Source organism: Salmo salar, chromosome ssa13 (assembly GCF_905237065.1).
Source record: "Salmo salar chromosome ssa13, Ssal_v3.1, whole genome shotgun sequence".
Lineage (NCBI taxonomy): Eukaryota > Metazoa > Chordata > Actinopteri > Salmoniformes > Salmonidae > Salmo > Salmo salar.
In genome coordinates this window covers 72,839,192-72,851,545 of record NC_059454.1, presented here as the reverse complement: position 1 = coordinate 72,851,545, position 12,354 = coordinate 72,839,192, and the positions used below count along the sequence as shown (strand labels likewise).

Genomic DNA, 12,354 nt, shown 5'->3' with positions numbered 1-12,354 from the left:
CACCTTCCTAATATTGAATTGCAACCCCCCTTTTGCCCTCAGAACATCCTCAATTTGTCAGGGTCATGGACTCTACAAGATGTCAAAAGCGTTCCACAGGGATGCTGGCCATGTTCACTCCAATGCTTCCCACAGTTGTGTGAAGTTGGCTGGATGTCCTTGGGTGGTGGACCATTCTTGATACACATGGGAAACTGTTGAACGTAAAAAACCCAGTAGCAGTGCTGTTCTTGACACAAACCGGTGCGCCTGGCACCTACTACCTTACCCCATTCAAAGGCACTTAAATCTTTTGTCTTGCCCATTCACCCTCTGAATGGCTCACATACACAATTCATGTCTCAGTTGTCTCAAGGCTTAAAAATCCTTCTTTAACCTGTCTCCTCCCCTTCATCAACACTGATTGAAGTGAATTTAACAAGTGACATCAATAAGGGATCATAGCTTTCACCTGGATTCACCTGGTCAGTCTATGTCATGGAAAGAGCATGTGTTCTTAATGTTTTGTATACTCATTGTATATCCCAATTATTGGTGTTTGATCATGCATTCATACAGTTCATGCATAAAACAATGAACTTAGAAGCCTCCATAAATGCGGTGCCACATAAATCAGTGGAGGCTGGTGACTTGGAAAATTGAGGAGGATGGGAGACACGTTATAGATGCGGACTGCATGGAGACAACAAGCCGTGTTTAAAAAACCATCGGACTAATTATTTTAACTTAAAGCGTTTAATAAAGACATTTATAGTACAATATTGTTGTGAATAAGAGGGCTACTTATACAGTGTTGGGAAGGGATCACAGCAGTGATTGAATGAGGGTATGAGGCATGAGTTGAGGTGTTCAGAGGCTTGGCTTCAGTGCAGGACAGGCCCATCATGGAAAGGGGGATACCTAGTCTGTTGTCCAACTGAATGTATTCAACTGAAATGTGTCTTCCACATTTAACCCAACCCCTCTGAATCAGAGAGGTGCGGGGGGCTGCCTTAATCAGCATCCACGTCTTCGGGGCCGGGGAACAGTGGATTAACTGCTTTGCTCAGGCAGAATGACAGATTTTTACCTTGTCAGCTCAGGGATTGAGTTTGTCCAAGCAATCATTGATGTGTATTAATATGATTGTGTACGTGATTGACTCAACATACAGTAATGACACAAAATTGACAGGTCTGCTCACAGTGGAAACATTCAATGTGCCAGTGGATAAGACGGCACATGAGACGTGGCTTCAGTTAATGTCAGGAGAGAGTTGACCGTGGTAATGGAGTGGAGAGGTCATCACCTCTTAATCAGGGAACAGGAGGGGACTTGTAAATACAAATACCAGATACATCATAGGTGTGGGCAACAAGTTTCTCCCTGAAGTTAAACTCTGACATCTCAGAATTCACAAAGTCGAACACAGACTGCGCATCTCGCTCACTTGACACATCAAAGTAGCCCAAGAAACGTTCCTGAATAAAGCCCTGATCATCCACATACCTGACGATAACTGACAACTGCAAGCAGACTGGTGGCGCAATAGAGGTGGGGAGTTCTTCCTCATCTTGTAACCTAACCAGGAAAATTCCGGACCCTAATAGGGGATGACAGTGATTAACCAGTTGTAAAAATGTTTTATACGGGCTATGGGACCAGTTTTTCAGATCACATGGTTTAAAAAAACTCCTGTAAAAAACTCCTGACCCTGGGGAGGATGAAAACCGTCAAACTGCAGCAACCTTATACATTTAGACTAGACTAATAGGGGACTTTCCTCTACCCAGACAGAAAGACTACAACGGACGTACAGTAGAAATCACAGGGCTGAGCTTGCCTTATGCATGTTTGCATTATGCAGGCCTATGCAACTGTTGGCCTTACAAAAAATGAACTCACATCTGTCATCACTATTATGTTGATTGATTAATTCCAGTTAATAATTTTGTATTAAAAACGTATAGGCAGCCTAGCCAGCCCAATTGTGATTATATATACTAAATTTGATCACATTCACATTTTCTCCTGACAAACAAATAGACTATTAATACATAACGTTACCAATTAGTTTACCCTGACCAGATGGACAGGGCACATAGGCTGTATGCAGCTTCTATTATTAGTGGCCTAAAGTTGATCAGACTGAAAAATCGTCTCGTTTTCATCCCATACAGCATGTCAGATTTCTAATGTTTAGGTCTAGCCTAGGCTGCTGCAACATTTCTGTAAAGAGTTTTTGCTTGTGTCTGTTCGGAGTCAAGCTCTCTTTTTAATCTGACTTTTATTGGATGATGCGATTGAAGCGATCAAATCATTCTGAATTGATTTCGACACCCCAGACAAGACAATAAGAACTTCCATATGCTCAGCAGGTAAAGCATCGTAATGAGCAATTACCTCTGCAAGCTTCAGTAAAAGCCAACTCTTGCCGATTAGCTGCTTGTGACCTTGTTTCTTCTTACCTTCTTGTTGTTGTTGCGCAGTTTGAATATGCAAACGTCCGTCCATTTTCCAAGGAGCTTAAATCTGATCAAATCAAATGTTATTGGTCACATACACGTATTTAGCAGATGTTATTGCGAGTGTAGCGAAATGCTTGTGCTTCTAGTTTCTATATCCTAACAAGTAATATCTAACAATTTCACAACAAATACCTAATACACATAAATCTAAGTAAAGGAATGGAATAAGAATATATAAATATCTGGATGAGCAATGTCAGAGCGGCATAGGCTAAGATGCAATAGATAGTATAGAATGCAGTATATACATATGAGATGAGTAATGCAAGATATGTAAACATTATTAAAGTGACATTACCAAAGTGACTAGTGATCCATTTATTAAAGTGGCCAATGATTTCAAGTCTGTATGTAGGCAGTAGCCTCTCTGTGCTAGTGATGGCTATTTAACAGTCTGATGGCCTTGAGATAGAAATGAAAAGGGTTCTTCAACAATTAATCCACAACATTGTTGTTAGCATTAGCTAGCCATTCTGGCTGAGAAAACTGCACTCTGGTAGAGAGCTACTTGAAACTAAAGTCAGTTCAATTTATTTCAATTTGGGGCCTCCCGAGTGGCGCAGTGGTCTAAGGCACTGCATCGCAGTGCTAGCTGTGCCACTAGAGATCCTGGTTTGAGCTCAGGCTCTGTCGCAGCCGGCCGTGACAGGGAGACCTATGGGGCGCCGCACAAGTGTCGTCCGGGTTAGGGGAGGGTTTGGCCGGCAGGGATGTTCTTGTCCCATCGCGCTCTAGTGACTCCTGTGGCAGGATGAGCGCAATGCACGCTGACATGGTCAGCAGGTATACGGTGTTTCCTCCGACACATTGGTGCGGCTGGCATTATAAGCAGGCACTATGTCAAGAAGCGGCTCGGCTGGGTTGTGTTTCCGAGGACGCACGGCTCTTGACCTTCGCCTCTCCCCCGAGTCCGTACAGGAGTTGCAGCGATGGGACAAGACTGTAACTACCAATTCGGGAGAAAAAGGGGTAAAACAATTTTTGTTTTATTTCAATTTGCCTTGCTAACTCCACACAAAAATGAAGTTCGAAAACCAATTAAACATTATATAATCTACCTCCTCCATCTCCTCTAGTTTGAAGAAGCTCATTTGAATTGAATGATATACTAAAAATGCTCAACTATGCTCAACTAATTTTATTTTTATTTGTATTTATTTATTTCACCATTATTTAACCAGGTAGGCTAGTTGAGAACAAGTTCTCATTTGCAACTGCGACCTGGCCAAGATAAAGCATAGCAATTCGACACATACAACAACACAGAGTTACACATAGAATAAACAAAACATACAGTCAATAATACAGTAGATGCTTCACTCTCAATCTCTATCCAACATGTCACCAACTCACCAAGCTTCTCAACACATAGAACCCCCAAAATGCTCTGTGGCACAACCCCAATACACCACACTAGGTTCGTTCTCTGATCCTAATCCTATGACTGGATGGACAACATGTCAGTTCATATTGCAAAAGCTATGATTGGTTGGAGGACCCCCTCTGGAAGTGGTCATAATTACCATGTAGGTCTATGGAAGTAGCCTACTAGGTTTTGTATTGAAGTCAATGTAGCCAGAAGAGGACAGAAATAGCTGTCCTCTGTCTACACAATGGTGCTAGCCTAGAGTGTGTTGTTGAGACTACTGTTGACCTTCATTGCAAAACATTGTGTTTTAATCAGGTATTTGGTGATGTGAATATATTTAGTGTAGTTTTATCGAAAAAGGATAACTTTTTGAATGTTTCATTATTTTACATTTTTCTAAAATTCACTGAGTAGCTCTTCTGAGGAGCCTCCACTGACATAAATGGATCATGTTTACCTGTAACTTGAAAACAATGACACCAGATGCTTGTAACAAAAGCATCTGCTTAGAAAACAAGAGAGATTAGATTACCTGGACCTCTCATTTATAATGTCTTAATCTTGTTTTTCCACCTTAGTTGGCTTGCCTATGACAACCCTGGTTTCCATGGGAACTATGCTGTTATGGAAGCAGGGGTCTCCCCAACACCTGGCGCAGGTCATCCCCAGGTCGCTGCTGTGAGGTCACTGAGACCCCTCAGAATGGTAAGGTTTGACCAAGGTGACATCACTCCGAGTCAGCTGACATTGCTTGGCTGTGGTCGGGGTTGGGCTCAATTCCACCTTAATGCTATCCATGCCGGAAAGGAATTTATATTTTATTTTGAAATTGGTACAGTTTCAGCCGATAAAATTGGCCCATAGGATTTCTTCAATGTAATAGGCTATGTTTCAATGTCTCTCAGAAATATAAAGTGCCTTCAGAAAGTATTCACTCCCCCTGACGTTTTCCACATTTTTTTGTGTTACAACCTGAATTTAAAAAGGATAAAATGGATATTTTGTGTCACTGTCCTACCCCATAAAAATGAAAATGTCCTGAGTCAATAAGTATTCAAGAATGACAAGCCTAAATAAGTTCAGGAGTAAAATTCTGCTTAACAAGTCACATAATAAATTGCATGGACTCACTCTGTGTGCAATAATAGTGTTTAATATGATTTTTTAATGACTACCACTGCACACATACAATTATCTGTCAGGTCCCTCAGTTGAGCAGTGAATTTCAAATACAGATTCAACCACAAAGACTAGGAAAGTTTTCCAATGCCTCACAAAGAAAGGCACCTAAAGCAGACATTGAATATCCCTTTGAGCATGGTGAAGTTATTAATTACACTTTGGGTGGTGTATCAATACGCCCAGTCACTGCAAAGGTACAGGCATCCTTCCTAACTCAGTTGCTGGAAAGGAAGGCAAACATCCAGGGATTTTACCATGAGGCCAATGATGACTTTAAAACCGTTTGTAATGAACACGAGGGGAGACAGAGAGCTGGTTTCAAGCACAGTGTGCAGCAGGTGTTTATTGCAAAGGACCACAGGAGGAGGCAGGTAGCTGGATCCAGGGGCAGGCAGAAGGTCATCATACACAGGGGGTCCAAAACGGCAACAGTACAGGCAGGGAAAAGGCTAGTAATGTACAGTAGTCCGGGAGATCAGTCAATAGGTACAGTTGAAGTTGGAAGTTTACATACACTTAGGTTGGAGTCATTAAAACTTGTTTTTTAACCACTCCACAAATTTCTTGTTAACAAACTATAGTTTTGGCAAGTTGGTTAGGACATCTATTTTGTGCATGACACAAGTAATTTTTCCAACAATTGTTTACAGACAGATTATTTTACTTATAATTCACTGTATCACAATTCCAGTGGGTCAGAAGTTTACATACACTAAGTTGACTGTGCCTTTAAACAGTTTGGAATATTCCAGAAAATGATGTCATGGCTTTAGAAGCTTCTGATAGGCTAATTGACATCATTTGAGTCAATTGGAGGTGTACCTGTGGATGTATTTCAAGGCCTACCTTCAAACTCAGTACCTCTTTGCTTGACATCATGGGAAAATCAAAAGAGATCAGCCAAGACCTCAGAATAAATTGTAGACCTCCAGAAGTCTGGTTCATCCTTGGGAGCAATTTCCAAACGCCTGAAGGTACCACGTTCATCTGTACAAACAATAGAACGCTATTATAAACACCATGGGACCACGCAGCTGTTATACCGCTCAGGAAGGAGACGCATTCTGTCTCCTAGAGATGAATGTACTTTGGTGTGAAAAGTTCAAATCAATCCCAGAACAACAGCAAAGGACCTTGTGAAGATGCTGGAGGAAACATGTACAAAGTATCTATATCCACAGTAAAACGAGTCCTATATCGACATAACCTGAAAGGCAGCTCAGCAAGGAAGAAGCCACTGCTCCAAAACCCCATAACAAATGCGGACTACGGTTTGCAACTGCACATGGGGACAAAGATCGTACTTTTCAGAGAAATGTCCTCTGGTCTGATGAAACAAAAATAGAACTGCTTGGCCATAATGACCATCGTTATGTTTGGAGGAAAAAGGGGTATGCTTGCAAGCTGAAGAACACCATCCCAACTGTGAAGCACAGGGGTGGCAGCATCATCAGTGGGGCGGCAGGTAGCCTAGTGGTTAGAGCGTTGGGCCAGTAACTGAAAGGTTGGTAGATCGAATCCCCGACCTGAGAAGGTAAAAATCTGTCATTCTGCCCCTGAACAAGGCAGTTAACCCACTGTTCTTAGGCTGTCATTGTAAATAAGAATTTGTTCTTAACTGACATACCTAGTTAAATAAAGGTACAATTAAAAAATGTTGTGGGGGTGCTTTGCTGCAGGAGGGACTGGTGCACTTTACAAAATAGATGGCATCATGAGGGAGGAAAATGATGTGGATATATTGAAGCAACATCTCAAGACATCAGTCAGGAAGTTAAAGCTTGGTCACAAAAGGGTCTTCCAATGACCCCAAGCATATTTCCAAAGTTGTGGAAAAATGGCTTAAGGACAATAAAGTCAAGGTATTGGAGTGACCATCACAAAGCCCTGACCTCAGTCTCATAGAAATGACTCATAACTCCGTTACACCAGAGGAATGGGCCAAAATTCACCCAATTTATTGTGGGAAGCTTGTGGAAGGCTACCTGAAACGTTTGACCCAAGTTAAACAATTTCAAGGCAATGCTACCAAATACTAATTGAGTGTATGTAAACTTCTGGCCTACTGGGAATGTGATGAAAGATATAAAAGCTGAAATAAATCATTCTTTCTACTATTATTCTGACATTTCACGTTCTTACAATCAAGTGGTGATCCTAACTGACCTAAGATAGGGAATTTTTACTAGAAATAAATGTCAGGACTTGTGAAAACTGAGTTTAAATGTATTTGGCTAAGGTGTATGTAAACTTCCGACTTCAACTGTAGATAACAGGAAATCCGATGGGCTAAAGTACAGGCAGGGAATAGGCAAAAGGCATCATTAGTGAGGCAGGCAAACTATCATACACGGGAGTAAATCACGGGGAACCACAGCGTTCCGAAAGACGTGTTTCACAAAACAAACAATACCTCACAGTGATGGGGTGCAAAGAACTGAACTAAATAGTATGTGATAATGACATACAGGTGTGTGAACAGGTGATTAGAATTCAGGTGATTGGGATCTGGAGAGGGAGTTGCGTTAGGGGATCTAGGGGTTTGAGTGTGTGACTTGGAAGCAGACGTTACACAGTTACAGAGTTTAATGGCTTTGATAGAAGCAAACTGAGGATGGATCATACAAGCTCAGCAAAAAAAAAAAACGTCCCTTTTTCAGGACCCTATCTTTCAAAGATAATTCGTAAAAATCTAAATAACTTCACAGATCTTCATTGTAAAGGGTTTAAATACTGTTTCCCATGCATGTTCAATGAACCATAAACAATGAATGAACATGCACCTGTGGAACGGTTGTTAAAACATTAACAGCTTACAGACAGTAGGCAATTAAAGTGAAAGTTATGAAAACTTAGGACAGTAAAGAGGCCTTTCTACTGACTCGGAAAAACACCAAAAGAAAGATGCCCATGGTCCCTGCTCATCTGCGTGAACGTGCCTTAGGCATGCTGCAAGGAGGCATGAGGACTGCAGATGTGGCCAGGGCAATAAATTGCGATGTCCGTACTGTGAGATGCCTAAGACAGCGCAACAGGGAAACAGGATGGACAGCTGATCGCCCTTGCAGTGGCAGACCACGTGTAACAACACCTGCACAGGATCGCTACATCCGAACATCACACCTGCGGGACAGGTACAGGATGGCAACAACAACTGCCCGAGTTACACCAGGAATGCACAATCCCTCCATCAGTGCTCAGACTGTCCGCAATAAGCTAAGAGAGGCTGGACTGAGGGCTTTTAGGCCTGTTGTAAGGCAGGTCCTCACGAGACATCACCGGCAACAACGTCGCCTATGGGCACAAACCCACCGTAGCTGGACCCGACAGGACTGGCAAAAAGTGCTCTTCACTGACGAGTCTCGGTTTTGTCTCACCAGGGGTGATGGTCGAATTCGCGTTTATTGTCGAAGGAATGAGCATTACACCGAGACCTGTACTCTGGAGCGGGATCGATTTGGAGGTGGAGGGTCCGTCATGGTCTGGGACGGTGTATCACAGCATCATCGGACTGAACTTGTTGTCATTGCAGGCAATCTCAACGCTGTGCATTACAGGGAAGACATCCTCCTCCCTCATGTAGTACCCTTCCTGCAGGCACATCCTGACGTGACCCTCCAGCATGACAATGCCACCATGCATACTGCTCGTCCTGTGCGTTATTTCCTGCAAGACAGGAATGGCAGTGTTCTGCCATGGCCAGCGAAAGGGCCCAGATCTCAATCCCATTGAGCACGTCTGGGACCTGTTGGATCGGAGGGTGAGGGCTAGGGCCATTCCCCCCAGAAATGTCTGGGAGCTTGCAGGTTCCTTGGTGGAAGAATGGGGTAACATCTCACAGAAAGAACTGGCAAATCTGGTGCAGTCCATGAGGAGGAGATGCACTGCAGTACTTAATGCAGCTGGTGGCCACACCAGATACTGACTGTTACTTTTGATTTTGTCCCCCCCTTTGTTCAGGGACACATTATTCATTTACATTTACATTTAAGTCATTTAGCAGACGCTCTTATCCAGAGCGACTTACAAAATGGTGCATTCACCTTATGATATCCAGTGGAACAACCACTTTACAATAGTGCATCTAAATCTTTTAAGGGGGGGGTTAGAAGGATTACTTTATCCTATCCTAGGTATTCCTTAAAGAGGTGGGGTTTCAGGTGTCTCCGGAAGGTGGTGATTGACTCCGCTGTCCTGGCGTCGTGAGGGAGCTTGTTCCACCATTGGGGTGCCAGAGCAGCGAACAGTTTTGACTGGGCTGAGCGGGAACTGTGCTTCCTCAGAGGTAGGGGGGCCAGCAGGCCAGTGGTGGATGAACGCAGTGCCCTTGTTTGGGTGTAGGGCCTGATCAGAGCCTGAAGGTATGGAGGTGCCGTTCCCTTCACAGCTCCGTAGGCAATCACCATGGTCTTGTAGCGGATGCGAGCTTCAACTGGAAGCCAGTGGAGAGAGCGGAGGAGCGGGGTGACGTGAGAGAACTTGGGAAGGTTGAACACCAGACGGGCTGCGGCGTTCTGGATGAGTTGTAGGGGTTTAATGGCACAGGCAGGGAGCCCAGCCAACAGCGAGTTGCAGTAATCCAGACGGGAGATGACAAGTGCCTGGATTAGGACCTGCGCCGCTTCCTGTGTGAGGCAGGGTCGTACTCTGCGAATGTTGTAGAGCATGAACCTACAGGATCGGGTCACCGCCTTGATGTTAGTGGAGAACGACAGGGTGTTGTCCAGGATCACGCCAAGGTTCTTAGCACTCTGGGAGGAGGACACAAGGGAGTTGTCAACCGTGATGGCGAGATCATGGAACGGGCAGTCCTTCCCCGGGAGGAAGAGCAGCTCCGTCTTGCCGAGGTTCAGCTTGAGCTGGTGATCCGTCATCCACACTGATATGTCTGACAGACATGCAGAGATGCGATTCGCCGCCTGGTTATCAGAAGGGGGAAAGGAGAAGATTAATTGTGTGTCGTCTGCATAGCAATGATAGGAGAGACCATGTGAGGATATGACAGAGCCAAGTGACTTGGTGTATAGCGAGAATAGGAGAGGGCCTAGAACAGAGCCCTGGGGGACACCAGTGGTGAGAGCGCATGGTGCGGAGACAGATTCTCGCCACGCCACCTGGTAGGAGCGACCTGTCAGGTAGGACGCAATCCAAGCGTGGGCCGCGCCGGAGATGCCCAACTCGGAGAGGGTGGAGAGGAGGATCTGATGGTTCACAGTATCAAAGGCAGCAGATAGGTCTAGAAGGATGAGAGCAGAGGAGAGAGAGTTAGCTTTAGCAGTGCGGAGAGCCTCCGTGACACAGAGAAGAGCAGTCTCAGTTGAATGCCCAGTCTTGAAACCTGACTGATTAGGATCAAGAAGGTCATTCTGAGAGAGATAGCAGGAGAGCTGGCCAAGGACGGCACGTTCAAGAGTTTTGGAGAGAAAAGAAAGAAGGGATACTGGTCTGTAGTTGTTGACATCGGAGGGATCGAGTGTAGGTTATTATTATTATTATTATTATTCCATTTCTGTTAGTCACATGTCTGTGGAACTTGTTCAGTTTATGTCTCAGTTGTTGAATCTTGTTATGTTCATAGAAATATTTACACATTAAGTTTGCATGTTAACTTAAGTTTGCAATTGACAGTGAGAGGACATTTTTTTTTCTGAGTTTATTCCAAAACATGCACCCTGTTTGCAATAAGGCACTAATGTAAAACTGCAAACAATGTGGCAAAGAAATTAACCGTATGACCTGAATTCAAAGCATTATGTTTGGAGCAAATACAACACATCACTGAGTACCACTCTTCATATTTTCAAGCATGGTGGTGGCTGCATCATGTTATGGGCATACTTTTCATCGGCAAGGATTAGGCAGTTTTTTGGATAAAAAAACAGAATAGCGCTAAACACAAGCAATTCCTAGAGGAAAACTTGGTTCAGTCTGCTTTCCAACAGACTCTGGAAGACAAATTCCGCCTTCATCGCTGGGATTGCCTGCCGCTGACTCCAGCAGCTGCTTCGTTGTCAAGTTCGGCTCCTTTCCTTCTCTCGGGATCTGACAGGGTACTGCCTGCTGTGGGAGGTCTGGACCTGTCGTCAGGAGCAGCGGGCGTACGCTATCCTGCTTCTTGTGGACCCGTGAAAGGTTCAACAAATTGTATGAGGGGTAGGAATGGGCGGATTTCTCCATTCCCTTCTCCAGCCATTGTATTGGGCAGTTCAATGGTGAGATGTCTCCGTCCCTGGAGCAAAAACCTTGTGCAATCCAAGAGTATGAGTACAGGACATCAATATGCGGCTCCAAAACATTTTAAACAAGCATCAGGAAATTGAGTCTATCATAGTTCATGTCAGATTCAATGACATTATGAAGGGCAGCTCAGAACAGCTGATTATGGGGTATTGTGTGTAGATTGACGAGGGGAAAACATTTTTTCATCAATTTTAGAATAAGGCTGTAACGTAACAAAATGTGGAAAAAGTCAAGGGGTCTGAATACTTTCCGAATGAACTATGTGTTATGGCTTCACACCCGCTGCTATATTGTGGATAAAGAGTTACTTGTCTAACAGAACACAGAGAGTGTTCTTTAATGGAAGCCTCTCCAACATAATCCAGGTAGAATCTGGAATTTCCCAGGGCAGCTGTTCTAGACCCCTTACTTTTTTCGACCTTTACTACCGACATGCCACTGGCTCAACACTATTCACGTCGGCTACTACAGTGACTGAAATGACTATAACACTTAATAAAGAGCTGCAGTTAGTTTCAGAGTGGGTGGTAAGGAATAAGTTAGTCCTAAATATAAAAATATAAAAAACATTGTATTTGGGACATATCATTCACTAAACCCTAAACCTCAGCTATGTCTCGTAATGAATAATGTGGAGATTGAGCAAATTGACTAAACTTTTTGGAATAACCCTGGATTGTAAACTGTCATGGTGAAAACATTGATACAACAGTAGCTAAAATGGGGAGAAGTATGTCCATAATAAAGCGCTGCTATACCTTCTTAACAACACTATCAACAAGGCAGGTCCTACAGGCCCTAGTTTTGTAGCACCTGAACTACTGTTCAGTTGTGTGGTCAGATGCCACAAAGAGGGATTTAGGAAAATTGCAATTGGCTCAGAACAGGGCAGCACGGCTGGCCCTTGGATGTACACAGAGAGCTAAAATTAATAATATGCATGTCAATCTCTCCTGGCTCAAAGTGGAGGAGAGATTGACTTCTTCACTACTTGTATTTATGAGAGGTATTGACATGCTAAATGCACCGAGCTGTCTGTTTGAACTACTGGCACAC

The 12,354-nt window shown here is 43.8% G+C and overlaps 1 protein-coding gene across 2 annotated transcripts in view; it reads left to right on the top strand.

The window, feature by feature from the left end:
- LOC106567691 (uncharacterized) overlaps positions 1–12,354 on the top strand; it is a 76,216-nt gene that overhangs the window by 44,355 nt on the left and 19,507 nt on the right. For both annotated transcript variants that reach the window (XM_014137279.2, XM_045693528.1), the window contains exon 9: positions 4,455–4,581. In XM_014137279.2, the coding sequence (XP_013992754.2) occupies positions 4,455–4,581 (127 nt within the window). The remainder of the gene's footprint in view (positions 1–4,454; positions 4,582–12,354) is intronic.